Consider the following 17,868-nt stretch of genomic DNA (forward strand, 5'->3'; position numbering starts at 1 on the left):
GAAAGAAAGACTTGTTAACGGTTACAAGAAGCAGGGGAAAGTGTGTGAAGAGTCTTGTAAACTCATTTTCAGGTGAACTTATTTATGGTTTCGTTTACAAAAAACAAAGCTTTCGACGTAATTCAGTACCTAAAGGTAAGAGTTAATTAAAAGCGTTCTTACCAACGATTCGTACACAGAATATATCGGCTGTAATCGGCAGGTTATATACATTTGAAATGGCCAAAATGTAACTAGATCTTTGCTTAACATTAAGTTCAAAATACATAGTTATTTCTCTGTAATACTTTTGAGATTAGAAAAGTGGTTCTGTTTTTTACTTTGTTGCTTATGAGAATTATTTTGGATGTAATGTGCTAGTTAAATACAGCTGGATATGGCTTTGATCGAAAATGTATCTTTTTACCACCATGAAATTGTTTGTTACCGTGTTTCCAAGTCCTGCCTCCGTTGATCTGCAGCTGTTTTGTGTGGATGTCAGGAAGCCCTGTATCGCTGCCCAAAAGCCCCACTGCTGTTGAACTCACTGCGTTAAAATAGAGAAGAAATCACTTTGTTACAGTGCGTGGAACAAATTGTTTATTTTTGTATATGTGGTGTTCACTGTGCTAGACTATGAAGGTTATTGGTGTTCTGTTTTTTATTTAGGCATACACTCGATTCGTGTATGGTGCTTTACTTTTAAATGTGCAATTAGTCATACAGTTTTTAAGGATCAGCTGAGGTTATTAATATTAAATACTTCCCACTCTAGAGAATCACGATACTTTTGCTATCAGAGTATGGGATGCAAAACCTTGATATTTAGCTTCTGATGGGTGAGCTTGTCTGTTGGAAACTGCCTGGACTGTATTGTGTGGATTTAAAATCAATATTAATTGCTTGAGCTGTGTATCCAGTCTCCCATTAAAGTTATGGAAAACCGTAGGGAAAGCACAACTGTCGGCATTAATTGACTGCGAGTCTGCTTTAAGTGTTTTGAGCTTAATTGTAAATGGGGTGTAATTGCTGTGTGTGACAGTAATTCATATAAAATAAAACATTTAGCATTTTATTTTGCATTAATCTATTGTTATTTGGAAAAAATCAAAACCAATAACAGAAGGCTTTGAAAGATGTCGTGGTAAGGTCAGTGATCATGATTATTATCTCAGATATTGAGATATTCAATGTAAAGGAATGATCTGTGTGAATTTGATGGTATTTGATAGTGTGCAGTAAAATCTAATTCAGCTATCATTGCAGGTGCTGCAACAGTCTATAAAGCAGTTTTTTCAATGTTATACAGTAATTCTTTTTTGTTTTGGAACAACCTTAATATAATGTACAGAAGAGATTCCTCCTCATTTGGGACCTGAAGCCGTGTTCAGCTTACTTTGAATGGTAAACATTAATGATTGCAGCTGTTGTCAATTGACTGTGATTTCTCACTTTGTACAGCTGTCTGTCCTGTTGCTCCAAGTTAGGAAAGGCCACCCACGGTCATTTATTATGTGCCTACTGCACTGGTTAGTGGTTTCAGTTTGCTCAAGGGGGCTCAAATATTCCACTTTAAGGGACTAATGTATGCAGGGTTGGTCCAGTTAGTTCATGTTGGATTTGTGCTTAAATGTGTGGAAAGAAAGTCACTGTCTCTTTTAACTTGGAGGTTAAGAGGTCATAGTAATGTTTTGCTTTTCTGTTTATTTCTGCTGCTCTGGTTTTGTAACACTGCTCCCTCTTCGTGAGGCTTGAGTAATAACCAGCTTAAAGCAATAGATAGTGTTCCTGACATAGGATCCCCTTCATAGCAATACACAGGTCCCGTGACACAACATTTGAAGCTGTTTTACAGGAGGAACATTTGGTCCCTGGCGATTTGCTTTTTTTAATCCCCGACTGCACTCGTCTGTCTGTGCATTGGCTTTATTAGTGTAGTGGAGAGAACATTGTAGTTCAGTGGCTTTAGTTTCTAGTCAAGACTGCAGAAGTGCTTTTCTGAATAATTCTTTGGAAGCTGAAAGGGAGATGGAGATCAGTCCCTTAAAATTACGATTTCAGGTGCATGTTAATAAACGTGTAAGTATGTATGGCTTAGCACAGTTGAATCCCAAGTGATTTCAGCTTTTTATTTTGGATTCAGCATATTAACAGGCTTGTAAAGATCATGTCATGCCTGATTTTAAGTTTTAGTCAGGGTATTTGGAGCCCTGGAATTGCTTTCTTCAGTAAGGTTATGGATTACAGAACTGCAATTTTCTCTCAGGTGTCAGTGAATCAAATGAGCATCTTGCAGAGATCTCAAGACTTGATGTACCAGCACCCAAACCTTTCAGGTGAATATCAAAGATTGGTCAGATTGTTGATGTGATGGTGTTGCGTTGAGGTTTATTAAATTCTCAAAAGCCTTTTGTAAGCAACTGATGGGAAGATCTACAGTGATGTAAACGTTCATGTTAGTATGGATTTGAGTTATAATGTGGTACAGGCATACTTAATGGTTCATATTTTGTAAAGGTAAGTTTTATGCTTCTTTTTTATAGTAAAGAACTTTTCTCTCCATATAGCTGCCTTGTGTTAACTATTGGAGAGAATCCCATCTCCAGTATTTTAATTTTAATTTCAAAAAGACCCTACTGTAAACAACTGAGAAATATAGTATGTAATTTAAGTTTTTCTAGAACCTTTTTAACACTTCTCTGTTTAGAAAGATTGGCCTGTGAGCAAAGAATGTTGTTTATGTACAGAACTGGTAACTATTTTTTAATGATGTAATATTTGGTTTGTAAGCCCCATATTCTGGGATTAATATGCAGTTGAACAGACTAGAGCCCAGGCGTGCACGTGGCCTAGTCGTCCTTATCGGACATCGTGAGAGTCTCCGCAGGTCTGACTGTTTTGGTGTCTCCCTCTGTTGCGCAGCAGGCTGCCCGGACATGGAGTGGCAGACACCCGCTGTGTCGGAGAAGTTCCAGAGCCGCTTTGGGCGGCGTCCCAGCACCGCTGACAGCGGCGATACCGGACTGGGCACCACCCCGTCGGACAGCACTGAAGGTGAGAGCAGCCTCTGTCCGGCAGCCTAGGCACCGTGCTCTTGCTGTAAAATGGGCTTTGTCTAAAGTACAACCGCGTGTGGTTGATCTCAGTCTTGGAGAAGTTTGATATGTCATGCAAACTAATGTGTGTTTAGGAAAATTGCAGTAGCATTTATATGGTGAGTTTTCACACGTGACTGCAACTTAAGCCTATGTCTTTGTTGGCACACTGCTCTTTTTGCAGCAGGAGATTGGACTTTGATTTTTCCACAGTTTAGTATTTATGGTATTGTAAGACTCCTGGTTTCCAGGAATACAGGATATTTTTAAGCTGGTGATGTTGTAATGTTCCAGGGATACCCAAGTGGTGTGAAGGGAGAATATATATTCACTGCAGGCCAAGAATATCTTCCATGAGTAAACCTCATGATGAAGAAGTATCAAATTGGAGGCCTAAATGGGAAAAGTGGACTCATTGTGATATGTAATGTTTCAGGGACGGTATCGCCCGTATTGGAAACAAAGTAAGATGTCAGCGAACATCCTAAAGCATGTTTGTATTTGATAGCAAAATGACCAGGTTAGGCAAATCCTAGCCTTTTACAGTACTTGACTACCGGTTTGTTTTGTGTGCTGCTCTAAACAGTGTGCACTGCTGAACAGGGAGGCACTCCAGGCATCTGTGCTGGAGATGCCAACTATGTGCTCACTGACGCAGTACTTTCTGTGCTGAGGATACTAGGGTTTCTCTTGCTCAAGAACACATGCCCATGAGCTGTCAGGCAAATTATACGTTCATATCTATCAAGCAACTACTGTGAAACTTTCTGGAGTTTCTGCACATACCCAAATGCAATTGTGGCTGGCTTGAGGCAAAACCTTAACCAAAGAGCTGCATATGCATACTTCTTATTTTGAAAATACCTGAAACTTTACCATGCTGGGGGTGGATTTTTTTAAAGGTATTCCTAGTAACATGTTTGAATCAGATTTGTCTTTTTCTCCTTGCGGCTTAAATTAAGTAGACCAGATAGTCTCTGTTATTTGTACAATCCAATCCTTACGAATAGCCTATAAGTAGCAGGAAATCAAAACTTTTCTCTTTATATTGGAGTTGCTTAGCCTTGTTTAGACTTGACTCATAATAAAAGAGCAATTGATGTCGGTATACCTTAAGGGCATGGTTATGCTGTAGCTTGCAAGTGAGTAATTCTATTTTATTTAGTTTCAGCTTTCATTTGAACCATTTTAAATTTGATTTTTGATTGTCTAATGTATATGCTTCTGCAGCCATTGGATCGGATCCTGTTTTCAAGACCTTTAGCTCTAATTTGATTTGTAAAGGTTTTTGCAAAAAGCAATATTTTTAAGTGCACTGTACAGCTTTTGAAGAAGGGTAAAAAACACGGACTGAAATAACAAGCTTATACAGATCAAGGCATTTAGTGTAACCTGAGAATGAGGGGCTATTAATATCGCTAACCTTTCTGTGCGTCTTCCTGTGGAACAGACAGTGAAGGACTGGAAAAGGGGATAACAAGTGTAATCTCTCACCCTCCTGTAATTTTTTGGAATATAATTCTCTGCCACTGTATTGTGATGTGTGTGGGTGCCAGTGTGTTGGGCAGCTGTAGAATCATCTTGGAATTCAAGGTGATTGCTGAGCTCTGCTGAGTGCCACATAAGCAGATCCTGAAAAATGAGCACTTGTCAGCATACAAAATGAGCCTTCGTCATTTTCCTTTTGCTTGTGCGAATGGAGCCGCAAAAACTGGTTGTCTTTTTCTGATAATTGAAACTAGGTAAGTTGACTTTTCAGTGTAATTAACCTTTTAATCCTAATTATTATAAATATATTTTTATTTAAAGGAAAGCATGTAATTCTATCTTAATTCACAAAAAGCTAATGTACTCTTCCCCTTTCCCATTCTTTGTTGGTGTTAAACATTTATTCTGTTATGCTCATTTTTTTCTTGTTTCAAATTCATTGTCTTTTTTTTGCTTTAAAGCATTTATGAACTCTGAATTACTTTCATTCAGTGTTACTAAAAGTGCTGGGCAGATGTATGTGCTATGTACCAGACAGTTCTTAAAGTTTTCCTTTTTTGTTTCAGTTTGAGAGCTGGAAATCATTTATTTGGTTTGGCATAAAATTTATTTCAGATCCTCAGCTTATGTAATATCATGTTAATTTAAAAAGGCATATGCATGTCTTTGGTACTCTGAAGAAGCTGCTCATTGTCTTTGAGATTGGACCCAGCTGTTCTTAAAACGTGAGAGACACCCAATTTTGTTTTTTCCCACTGTTAAGAAAAGGGTGGTCTAGGATTGTAGTTGATGAATTTCTGTGTTGCCACATAGATCTTAACTCCATGTCCAAAGGAAGATTTCAAGCCAGAGTTTATAGGCAATTTACAAAAAATAGCAAACTTCCCCAGTTAGCTTAAGACTTTTTAAGCACATTTAGCATGGCTGATGTTCACCATGTCTTGTTACAGATTTCCGCAGTTCCAGTGGCAGCCCCTCCTTCCAGCCAATTAGGAGCCAAGTCACCATCCCCACTGCTCATGTCATGCCCTCCACTGTGGGCATGTCGCCTTCCAAACTGCACTCTGTGGGCAAGCACCAAGCCTGCACTCAGATGAATGGGGCAGATCAAGACTCCAGCAGCAAATCCTCTCCCGTCTCCAAGCAGGAGTCTCCCAGCCCTGAAATGCGCACTCTTGTGAATGGAGATTCCAATGCAAAGTCTGCACCTGGCGATTGCTTGAGTCATTACAGGACTGTAGTAAATGGACTAGACCATTCCCTCTTTCCCAACAGCGAGCATTCGCGCCTGGACGAGTGCAGGAAATTTGACATGCCTGCTATCGAACCCACTCTGAACCAGTCGGCACTATTGAACACTTTTTATGCAGACCCCAGGTACCGCCTGCAGCTGAGCAGCCAGCCTGATGGTACTGAGGCAGGGAAAGAGGGTCATTGCTCTGTGGACACAGCCTACAAAGCTCTCCCAGAAAGCAAGGCCGCAGGCTCTGCCTCTGATCTGTGTGGGCAAAGGAACGGTTTCCTCCCCAGTTACTCTAGTGCTGCGCCTGGAGGACCTCACTCTGCCAGTGCTTTCACAGCTCCGCAGGCTTTACCGTCCCAGCTGTGGATGAGGGAGCAGGTGAATGCCAAAGGATACGACTCCAGGTTGCTGGATCGCTCCTGTGACCTGGCTGCCTGGCAGCAGCAGAAGCAGCAGCTTGAGAGCATTCGGCTGCAGATGGAGCAGATGCAGGTAAGGTGCTATGTTTCAGTGAGATGGAAAAATAAGCCATGACAATGCCTCACGGCTATATATTGAACAGATCTAAAGTATTAAACTTGAGAGATTTTTGTTAATGCAGCTCTTTCTATAACTCAGGAAAAGGCTGATCGCAAATATGTATTAGAAATATTCCTCTGCTATTGCTAATTTGTATTAGTGGTATTTTTTAATGTGCTATAGCTAATATGTCTCAATGTTTCAGTTGCTCTCCTCAGGCTCTGGACAATATTCTTCATTGTATCCCTCTGTCCTGCATCAAGAAGGCAATAAGTGGGATGCTGTAATTAAAGCTAACGAAAGCCTAATTAAGGAGAAAGAATTGGTCATTGAAAGGCAAGTACCTTGTACTGAATCCTTCTTAATTCTGAGTGCGCGTGTGTGTGCACAATTAGTCATTGGTGAATTCATGAATTTGACTTTGCAAGGAGGGATATGAAGGTTTGTGGGGAGGTTCCTTTTTTTCTAAGAATTGCCAAATTTACAGCAACAGAATGAAATATATTTGTGAAAGGGCTGAATTGATCATCCATCCATTTTCTAAGCGCTTCATCCAATTTAGGGTAACAGGGGAGCTGGAGCCTCTCCCAGTAAGCCACAGGCGTCAGGCAGGGTGCGCCCTGGACGGGACACCAGTCAATCGCTGGACACACACAGACACCAGGGAAAACTTGCCGAAAAGCCAGTTAACCTCCCAGTATGTCTGTGGATTGTGGGAGGAAACCCAGGGCTCCAGTGGCTAAGCACTGCTGCACCGTGCTGCCCACTAAGCCGATCATAAGAAATTTATATTTTGGTTGTATAGATGTGATGATTCAAAATGGTAAGATTCCTTGCTTGATTTGGACTCCAGGCAGAAGCAGCAGATGTCTCAGCTGGAGCAGAGACTGAGAGAGAGTGAACTGCAAGTCCACAGTGCTCTTCTTGGCCGGACAGCTCCCTATTCTGATGTTTATTTACTGAGACTGCAGGTAAGATACTGACGGCAGCTAGGAAAAAACTGAGGTATTGTAACATCCTGTGAGAATGAGGACTCTAGTAGCACGTCTTCTAGCCTATAAAAGTTACTTATAGGGGTCTATCTTTTGTGAGATGCTTTTAATCTTATTTTAAATTAATCACCGGTTAATCAGTAATATGTGAGACATGTTGTCACAAACATTGAATATTTGAAAATAATTAATTTTCTTTACTTGTTCTTTATTAGATATTGGGGTCAGTATGAAAAGGCCTCAGTGAATTATCCTGTTTGTTACTGCTTCTAATGAGGCCGATGAAGCCATTTTTACATAGCTTACAGTCTGTATTCTAGCACTGAATTATTAGTGTGCCCATTAACTCTTTGCTCTTTATTCAAAAGGAAGTGAAACCAATGTGTAACTGAAATATTTGTTCTCTGAGCAGATTCAGCCAACTGTTACAGTTGTTATTGAATGCAGAATGTCTGGCAGTGTAACAGAGCTATGTAGGAAAGAGCTCACCTAACACTGAAGTTAATGCAGGTCACACCTGTCTTCTGTTAGATCTGACCCCAGCTGTTACACAATTATATCAATTTGGCAGATGTATACCTAGAGATAGTATAGTAGAAGCGATGAGCAAAGATTGATTGCCGGAAGAGGATTTCTCTCAGTGATGAGACCTTGCACATGTAAATCAAATCCCATAGCCTCTCCTTCTGCCTGGTGTCCACAGGAGGCCCAGAGGGAGAACACGTTCCTTCGAGCGCAGTTTGCCGAACGGACCGACGGCTTCAGCAGGGAGAAAGCTGAGTCTGAGAGGAAGCTTGCAGCAGTTGAGGCTGAGCTGCGCAAGTTAAATGACACCTTACATCAAATGACACAAAAGCATGCAGAGGAAATGAAGAAGCAGGAGGAACGGGTAGGAGTCTGAAAATAGACCTTATATGAGCTCCAAGGGTGCATGGCCAATCCGGATATGCTTTTAATCTGAAGTATCATAGTATACTTTAAGGTGTGAGAATCTCAAAGTACTTTAATTTGTTGATAGTGAGTTAAAAGCCTTGTAGGGAAAAAACCAATCACCTTAGTTTTAAAAACAATTGTTTAGGGAGTCAACAGCAAAAAACCTGGTTCTGTGGCCTTTTACTTTAAATTTTGTAGACGCAGAAAGAGCATAGCATCTAGATTTAAAATGCATCATAGTCTTGCTTTATGTGGTCAATGTTGTATCTGATGGGTAAGCGGGTCAAAGACTTAACATTCTGGATCAGTGGTTCTCAAACTTTTTGGACCAAGTACCACCCCTAATCCAACCAAAACATCCAAGTACCACCTACAAGTCATCATCTCATAGGAACCCCAGAAATTCTCAGTGACCAACATGAGCGCGCGTGCACACACACTCACACATACATATAATAAATATTATAATAATAAACTTTATTTGATATAGCGCCTTTAAAGGTGGCTTCTCAAAGTGTTTTACAGAAAAACAACATTAACAACAACTAATAAAAAAGCACCATTTCAGTGAGAGGGGTGAGCCTGTTTAGTTGAGCAAAGCAGATGTGAATTAATTTTTCGAGCCTTGATACAATTCACAACAGATTTTAAATCGTCAGGCATGTTCTTGACGGCAAAGGTCTCGCGGTGGATGTTGTAATGCGTCCATTAATTTCTGGAGCAACCTCTCTAATTCATGCAACTACACCGTTATGTCGGCTTGTCATTGCTCTAGCACCGTCTGTACAAACTCAGACGCATTTTATCCAGTCGATGCCATTATCTTCGATAAATTCATTTAGAAGCTGAAATACGTGCTCTCCTGTAGTTCCTGTTGGTAGCGGCTTACAGAACAGAAAGTCCTCACGGGACGTACCCTGAAACTCGTATCTAATGTAAACGAGCAAATTGGCCAAATCGACTACAGACTCATCTAATTGCAGTGAAAAACATCTGCTCATCTTAACGCGCTCTGTCAGCGTACTTTTGATATAATCCTTCATTTCAATAATTCTATGAATGACTGTGTCTTTCAGGGGGAGGGGGGCAGCAGGTCGAGCTGTTTAGCAGCTTTTTCTCTACACATAATATGTGTCAGCTCTTTTGCCAACGGTAAATAAGGTTCTTCAAAAATAGTGTAGCTTACCTGCTTTAGCAATCCGCAAGCTTGCATTTTTCCACGTTTCCGTTTTTATTTCCGTATTTATTTAAAGTTTTTATTTCATGCGCATGGGAGCGAAACACAGAGACGCTCGGTGTATTTTTCTCAAATTAGAACAGTTCTTAAATATTTTTCTGTTATCACGCTTTCGTATGGTCACAAGATTACCTGCGTTCGTAGCACGTATTTCTATGCATTCCTGTGTTTACAACGTTGGCATTGTTCCAAAATCACGCACATTCTCCTTCCTCCCTATTTGCTGGAGATACAGTAGCTTTTTTAAATACAATTGGTCACTTGCATCCGTAGCACGCATTCCTATAGAGTGGTATAGAATTACAGAGTATCTCTTGTGTCCACTGAAGTATTAGCGCGCACTGTATTGTAGTACGTAGGCTGCATATTCGACACGTATTAAAATACAAAATATGAAAACCCGTCCCGATTTTTCAGCGCACACGACACAGTTCCAGGGTCATTTGGCGTACCACCTGGCGGCACTCCACGTACCACTGCCGGTACGCGTACCACAGTTTGAGAACCACTGTTCTGGATAATGTGTTGGACTCCATGTTAGTATTCTAGCAGCTGATTTCTGTATTGACTATAAATCTATACTAAGCATGCAAAGAAACCTATCAGAGAAAAAAAAGTATACATATTTAAATATAGGCTAAATATTTTGGTGTCATTTTTAGCATTCTTGGATGACTAGAATAATCCTGAATGTCTTCGATGGGTGCATAAGCACTATGGCATCTTATTAGTGAAACAGCTAACTAGGCTCAAACTACAGATGTACTCTTTGTATTACTTCCAGTCTTAGCCACACATGTTACTAGTCAGTGACTTTCACACAAGACATGCTGTTGATGACAGATGTCACAGGTTAATTATGTTGATTAACATGTTTGTTCATTAAATTGTCAGTGCACCTACAATGAAAAATGTTTTTCCTAATTACTGAGGTTTGTTTTACATCTTTTGATGATTAGTGTGTATCTATACCTTCAAGACAGTCCATAGTTAGTAGTTGATTTGACATGTTACTTGTGAGTGTTTGAAAGCTGTACAAATGCTTTTTGACTATATACTGTATGGTATCTTTTTGCCCAGACCTGAGACAAATTGAAGAAGTTAATCTAAAAGCATAGCTTCCCCTTATTTAGATTGTTTTGCAAATTTCTTCATTTCTGTTCACATAATCTTAAGGGGGGTCTTTTCTGTGTTCACCCACTTTTTGCAGGTTCGCAGCAGAGACAAGCACATCAACAGCCTGAAGAAGAAGTGTCAGAAGGAATCTGAGCAGAACCGCGAGAAGCAGCAGAGGATTGAGACTCTGGAGAGGTACCTGGCTGACTTGCCAACCCTGGAGGACTACCAGAGACAGAGCCAGCAGGTAGTGTGCTGCACAGTTGATCTCTCAAATCAAGTGTTTTTTCCCCAAGCTCAGATAAAGTATGGAACAGCTCTTTGGGGTGAGGCGATGTCATGAAAGGGTTTTGTCTTGCAGCTGAAGGAGGTGGAGGAGAGGTCCAGCCAGCTGCAGGACACTGTTTCTGATCTGGAGGCCAGGCTGGTGGAGGCCCGGGCCGCGGGCCGAGAGCGAGAGTCTCAGCTGGAGAAGCAGAGGCAGAGGGAGCTGGAGCTGCTGTCCACTGTGCACAGGTACACCGCTGCACTGAGCTCAGCAGAAGTTCAACACTTCTGTCCTCTTCAATATTACAGATGAAGTAAAACCCAGTTGTGATCATGTTACTGATGCTATTATAAATTATATGGTGTAACTCAACTGTGCATTTTTATCCTCTGTAGCTGCAGTGTCAGGTTTTAAGTGTTACCATCATTGTTCTGTGAGCACTGTTTTTTCCATAACTCCAGCCCTCTTTTTTCAGTTTAAATCATTGGTCAGTCTAAAAAGGAAAAAAAGTGGGTTTACTGCCATTGTGGTTATGCATTTGATTCTTGAAGCGTATTTTCTTGTGAGCAATAATTAACCTACTTATCTGTTGCTGTGACATTGCTGTTCCTTTAAAGCATTCTTGCAAATGTTTAAGTGTTGTGCAGAAAATGGGTTAAAAACATCTGTAATTGAAGGGGATTTTGAAAGTAAGAATCATGGATCAAATCATGGTTTCATATGTATGTACGTCGTAAATGTATTGTTTGAATCAAAAAATAATTTTAACTTTTTTTGACTGAGACATGTAGAACTTGAGACATGTCAAATATTTAGGGCTGTAAGCATTTAAAATGCATAAGATGGAGCGAGTATTCTTGTGTTGGCGGAATGAGGGCTCAGTCTTATGGGCTCTGCCGTCTCAGTCTGCAGGAGAAGGTGAAGGAAAGTCTGGAGGATGGAGCTAGACTACCTTCGGTGGACATGGAGAAACTGAAATCTGAGAACTCCGCTTTGAAAGACGAGCTGCAGAGGGTAAAGAAGGTATGTTACAGATCACTCAAAGCACTTAGGTGCTTAAATCCCCACAGAAAGCAATAGGGTTCATTGTGCGTAGAGACTGTAACTGGTGGCTTGGTTTGATGCCCAGTTTGAGAACCAAAGGATATGCTTAAGTTTAGACAAGGTACTGGGAGAGTAAAATTACACTGCGGTTGTGTGTGTTGTTACAGCAGGCATACCCTCTCCAGCTTTTGTTACAGTCTCATGTTTATTAGGTGAATTACAGTTGTTGCATGATGTTATGGACTCCTTAGCGATCACAGTGTAGTTGTGTATTGCAGATTGGTAGATTTCAAAATGTAAATGGGATTAAGTTGGTGTTTTCAGAGGATTTCTTTTCCTTTGTTATAAGGTTATGGAAATACAACAGAAGAAAATGGAACAACTTGGGTCCCAAATAAGAGTGAGTAATACTACTGTGTGACATTTCCTAGTCAATCTCATAAACCACAAGTGAGTAAATGGTTGCAATGTGAAGCGTGAATAGATTTTTTTACCCCCTTCCTTAGTTTCTTTTTAGACTACAGTAAACTAAAAATTAAGATAATATTCTCATTGACAATGCTGTGAAAATACCCTATACACAGAACCTTAAACATTTGAAGATGGTCCATGCTGTGAAACAAGTCCCTGTGAGTCAGTCCTGAGCTGCGATTTCTTCTGGCGTTGCTAGTCCACAATCTTCTCGAGCCCCTCAGAGCTAACAGGGTGTGTGTCCTTGAGAGCGCTCCAGTAAGCAATTGTGGGCTGATGTTGCTCTTCCTCCAGGGGTTGCAGGAACAGGTGCTGCAGGAGGAGGGCACCAGTCAGGCCCTGCGAGAGGAGCTGGCAGGGAAGGACAAGGGGCTGCAGCAGCTCCGCTCGGCTGTCAAGGAGGTCAGTGAGAAGCACGGGCTGGGAGAGAGAAACCAGCTGTCTGATTTGTGTTGGGCCGAGTGATGGTTAGCACCACTGCCATACAGCGTAATGGGTTTGAACCCAAGGCTTTATACCATCAATAATTTCAAAATGCTAAAAAACCTACACAGCACCCAGAAAGACAGTTTTGTAAAAGAATGTGCAAAAGAAGCTACTATTATTGCTTTGATATGTTTGTTTGTAGTTTTTGAACCATTGACTAATTGATGTTCTACTCTCCTGTGCTGCACCGAGTGTAAAAGAAATGGAGCCAAGTGAGAATGAAGAGCTTCCTCTCACTTAGGGCCTCAATGTGTAGAGCTATGGTCACATCTTTCTGGTGTATTTATTGAATCTGAAAATGTACGTTAAGATGTTACCATTCTTTTGTGTGAGTTCCAGTGTAAATGCTCATGGGGTTATTAATGGATCTGGATGTGTTTCAGCTTTCTGCACAGAACCAGGAGCTGATGGAGAGGAATCTCACGCTGCAGGAGAAGCTGGGCCAGCCGGATCGCAGCGCCCCCGTGGCACCGCAGAGCGCCCAGCTCGCACAGCGCCTGCACAGCGAGATGGCAGCCTGTCTCTGTGACCTGCAGTCCCTCTGCAACATCCTCACCCATCGCGCTCAGGGCAGGGACCCCAACCTCTCCCTGCTGCTCGGAATAACCTGTAAGGCCCAAACTTGACAACAACCTTTTCTTTCTTTCAGATGATTGTCTAAATAGGGTTTCTGCAAGTAACACATTGAAAATTCAAAAGAGCAAGAATGTATTTTTATTTGGCCTTTATGACAAATGTGGGATTGTTTTTCTTTAGTAGAATAGTAATGTGCTAGTGTCACTTATAACAGGGTGTTAGACACTTTTAGTGGTAAAGTACACAATGGGTAAATCAAGCTGGAGATTTATTCATTGCGATAACGAAAGGAGGACAGACAAAGTTAACAGGTTAATCTCATCTCTCACTCACTTTGCCAAGGACAGCAACAGGCTTTTATTTTAGAAGGTGGGCAAAATTTATATACAAAAACATACATTTTTATCATTTGTCAGTAACAGTTTGTTACTTTATAACTTGAAAGAAGATCAGAAATAATGGCAGTTAGGTCAGCCCTGGGTAGATAATCAAGATATCTATTTAGCTAAGACCCCTATTCCCTTTCATGCTGCTAAATCACACGTAGGATACATGAGTTACACCTCCAGTCTAAAGAAAACACCTTGGAGGAACTTCGGTCAGCTGGGAATGCACAAAAACTGTAAAACAGTTCTTGATGGCTTCATTGTTAACTCCTAACAGGCATAGGTTCCTTCAAGGCAGTGAAAAAGTCCAATCTCTTCCATGTTCCCCAGCTCCATTTCCAAAGTGTCACCCATGAAAAGATAGAGACTGGGTGCCATCTGACCTTCTTCTATTTTCTTGAGCTTTCCTATCCACCATCAGTGTTTTGTTAAATATACAAAAGCTCATTTTGACATGTTGTAAGTATTTTACCAGCTGCTTTCACTCTTTTAGGCCTTTAACAATGATCAATAAGATGTATGTTGGGAGCCCAGTGAGTAAACCAACATTCATGGTGGGTTTTTTTTTTGTCCTGCAGCTACACAGATGGCTGCCGATGACCAAGATGACTGGCAGAACCCAGAAGTTCTTTCCAAGAAGCTGTCGGAGGTCAAACAGCTTCGTCAAGATGTGGAAGGGCTGAGGACCACCATATTGGACCGATATGCACAGGACATGGGTGACAACTGCATCACACAGTAACCAGAGCGGGGCTGCAGAGGGATGTGGCTTTCTACCTGAGCCAGGCAGTGCCTTAAAACACAACATATTCTCAAATGAAGCAGCTACTCTTGTTCAACACTAGATGTGGCATAAATACAGTCTTAAGATTTAGTTATTTAACAAATCAAGAGTCCTACTTATGCCTGTTTGTTTGGAAACTGTCAATTCTCAGTTTTACATTATCGTCAGACTTCAAAAGTACCAACATTCATTCATTGTGGACACTCTACAAGGGTGTAATATTGGGCAGAGAAAAAATATCTTAATGATTTTTTGTTACTTTAAAGTCTTCAGTAATGGGCAACACCCTCAGAAACTGTCTAAGGAGTGAGACACATTCTTCTATGACCCCATATACCCCGTTTACTATTAACACTATTATTACTATTCAAATATGTTCCTGTGTGGGATGCTTTGATGTGGTTGACAATCAACTGAAAATGTTCAAATGTTTTTGAGTGTCAGAAATGTAATGATTGATTGTAACATGCCATTTTTTATGGTAATCAACTGTAGTATAAATCACTGGAGTGGAATGGTGGGGGGGTAAGTGAATGGGACTGGTCCAGTCAAGTTTACACATTTAGGGTTTAGACTGCAGGACAAGAGTGCTCAGTGTTTACCGTGCTTCTGTACAGCCTCATTGTTTTCCTAGCTGTCTCTTGTGCTACGTGATCTTGTGACGGCAGGATAGCCATATTCTAACGGTCTTCAAATTCATCCTTCGTTTTTTTTCTGTGACTGTGTTAGTATTAACACTTCACGAACCTTGTAAAATCTTAAATCCAAGAAAAAAAAGGAAACATGTTCGTTTCACTGATTTGTATGCAAAATAAGTTAGTAGATCATCCCAAAGAAAGTTTTGGAAGAGATGAAACAGTTGTTGCCCAGGAGTCACAGGGGGCATTAAAGTACCTATGTTTTCTTAAATCAGTACGTTCATTTTCCTGGAAGCACAGTACAAGTTGTTTGGCAGATTCTGCTGCTGTAGAACACTTCCATGCTAGCTGAAATAACTGAACTTGATTTTGTGTTCCTGTAGCAAACCTTATGGTTTCCTAAATTACTCTACAGTTAATTTAATAGAATCCATCTCCTACATTTGCTGCTTTTTGTGCACACTCTGCAGCTAAAGGTCACTTACTTTTTTGTATTTTACAAGTCTGCAACAGTAGCAAACTAAGGTGCTTCAGTCTACCCACTGGAGCTATCATTTGGAATTTTGTTTAGCAGTGAGTAGCTGTGTATCTGGAATATTTGTTCTTTATTTTCCAATCTACTGATTTCAGTATCCATTTGTTGTAAAAACCTATATCAGAGAGGGTTTTTTTTTACATTCTGAGATTCAGCAATAACTGTGGTCTGAGACTCTTTCAATGTAGTTTCACAAGGGAAGAAAAAATCCGTACCAGATCAGCAAACCTTTTGGTTTACAAATGAGAAATTGTTTAGAATCAGTAAGGTGATAATTACAATGGAATAACTAAAATGTGAAGACAGAATTGAACTATAGCCTCTGTTCTGGGCAGTCAAAACCTAATGTATATGCCTATAGGTGTTGAAGTGGAAAATATGCAGAAATGTCAGGTTCCAGCTATGCGCATATAACAATCAAGCCTGCGTGATAACCTTCCAAGCATGCACCCTATGTATCTGGCTAATTTTTATAGGTAAAATTTCTTTTCTAGACATTAATTCTAGACTTGTGTCAACATGCACTGTCCATTTCCCTGACTTATACTATCTGGCTGTACTCGCACAAGCATAGGCAAGTTTCTAATGCAAGAAAACTGTATTAACAGTCCTTTACGGGACAGCAGACGAATAATGTGCAGAACAGCAGTGTCAGTGCCTTGTGCATTGAGCATTGAGCAGAGCGCAGTGCCCTTGGACAAAAACAGTTTTAGAAATCTGTACTTCTCTTCAGGTACACAATTTAGTAATCTGGGACCTTTTGATCCCTGTGTATTTTTTGCACATTCTAGGAATCATACAGTCTGGCTTGGCATAATCTAATTCATTGTTTAGCTTGTGTACGAGTTAAAAATGGTTTCTGACAAAATTTTTGTAGGGTTACCAAGGATAAGATTTTGGCAACTGCAGCTTTTTTAGTGTGTTACCTATTCAAAAAAGTGTTACTTTTAGTACAAATGAGGAAATACTGTTAAGTGACGCCAGCAGTTCAGTTATGTGAGGGTCAGGATGAGTGTTCTTGGGAGGCTTGTTGTGCAATGGCCCCACAATCCAGGGCCCTAGTGACACTGTAGCCAACATAACATTTCTGGGCATTTGAATAAAATACCTTGACTGAATGAATGTAAAGTTCCTATGAGCTTGCTAATCTTCGAGCCATTCAAACCTGCCTTGTTTTTCTTAGAAAGTTGTAACAAGACAAATGTTTATATTAAGAATTTATTTTTTTCTTGAAATGTATTTATACTTTGTTTAGAAATAAAGCTTTTTCAGTAAAATAAAATGTTTGGGTGAAGTTCGTGCTCCATATCAGGGCTTCCTGATTCTGCATCCTAGAGGCGTGTCTGTCCATTCATCCTGCATCAGAAAGTCACCTGTCCTGGGCAGTGTACTAAATCAAACATCGCTAATCTGGAATAGATTGAGGTTTGATAATGGAAGCAGATCTATGTTTGGGTTGTCCCAATCAAGTTATTGATATTGGTATTTGTTTTAATGATTTTTTTAATGATAAATATTGAAATTTGTTTCAGGTCTAAAGCAATAACCCTAGAACACCTGCAGCAGTGAGAAGACTTAATGGGGGGAAATTACATGACCATGATGCTATACATCTCTAAACGTTTTTCTTTTTAGAATGTGGACTCATGAGCTGGCAGCTGTTGTGATACTGTTAAGTGATCAGCAGCATCAATTAAAGTAGTTTTCTAAAAGAGTTCAGTTTTTAAAAATAGTCTTTACTTAAAGCTTCACTACATCTATGAACACCAGAAGTCGAATCTTGCATGTTTTATTGATTTTACACAGATATTTTAAAAAATGCACTGTAGTAAGTTCTTCTGCTGGTAAATTAGTGTCGAGGTATTACTGTGCAACTGCAGAGCTCTGAAGTGTGGAGGTTTAAGCGTTATAGACATGTACAGGACTGACATCTTTGCCTTCCATTATCCCCGGACTAATCCTATTCATCTGCATTAAAAGGGAACTGGATCACACGCCCAGTTTGTCTTGGGGAATTACTGTACAGTTCAATGTTTTCCCCGAGGGCGTTGAAAGAGATTTACCTTTGCTTTAACCCA

The 17,868-nt window shown here is 40.4% G+C and overlaps 1 protein-coding gene across 10 annotated transcripts; it reads left to right on the forward strand.

Moving 5' to 3' along the window:
- The first annotated feature begins 23 nt into the window (after window positions 1-23).
- cep85 (centrosomal protein 85) lies at window positions 24-17,072 on the forward strand. 10 transcript variants are annotated; one of them, XM_088933157.1, is made up of 14 exons: window positions 24-135; window positions 2,246-2,315; window positions 2,902-3,033; window positions 5,513-6,297; window positions 6,530-6,664; window positions 7,182-7,295; window positions 8,020-8,205; window positions 10,697-10,849; window positions 10,964-11,118; window positions 11,776-11,893; window positions 12,264-12,314; window positions 12,680-12,787; window positions 13,255-13,480; window positions 14,412-17,072. In XM_088933157.1, exons 1-14 carry the CDS (start codon window positions 85-87, stop codon window positions 14,573-14,575), a joined length of 2,448 nt encoding a protein of 815 aa, XP_088789283.1. In that variant the 5' UTR covers window positions 24-84; the 3' UTR covers window positions 14,576-17,072. The 10 variants fall into 10 exon arrangements, with proteins under 10 accessions (XP_088789283.1, XP_088789287.1, XP_088789288.1 ...); XM_088933161.1 differs by having other exon boundaries at window positions 54-72; XM_088933158.1 differs by lacking the exon at window positions 24-135 and adding an exon at window positions 1,867-2,058 and having other exon boundaries at window positions 2,905-3,033.
- Window positions 17,073-17,868: the final 796 nt, after the last annotated feature.

The sequence above is a fragment of the Atractosteus spatula genome, chromosome 14 (genome assembly GCF_055471065.1).
Source record: "Atractosteus spatula isolate fAtrSpa1 chromosome 14, fAtrSpa1.hap1, whole genome shotgun sequence".
In the NCBI taxonomy this organism is placed as follows: domain Eukaryota; kingdom Metazoa; phylum Chordata; class Actinopteri; order Semionotiformes; family Lepisosteidae; genus Atractosteus; species Atractosteus spatula.

What these genes read in the sequence shown, in the direction of transcription:
- cep85 (XM_088933153.1), top strand. Translation starts at nt 2,147, where the DNA reads ATGTCATGCCTGATTTTAAGTTTTAGTCAGGGTATTTGGAGCCCTGGA. An exon ending in CCAGCACCCAAACCTTTCAG is followed by an intron (nt 2,316 to 2,901) that starts GTGAATATCAAA and finishes TCTGTTGCGCAG; the next exon opens with CAGGCTGCCCGGACATGGAG. An exon ending in TGAAGAAGCAGGAGGAACGG is followed by an intron (nt 8,206 to 10,696) that starts GTAGGAGTCTGA and finishes CACTTTTTGCAG; the next exon opens with GTTCGCAGCAGAGACAAGCA.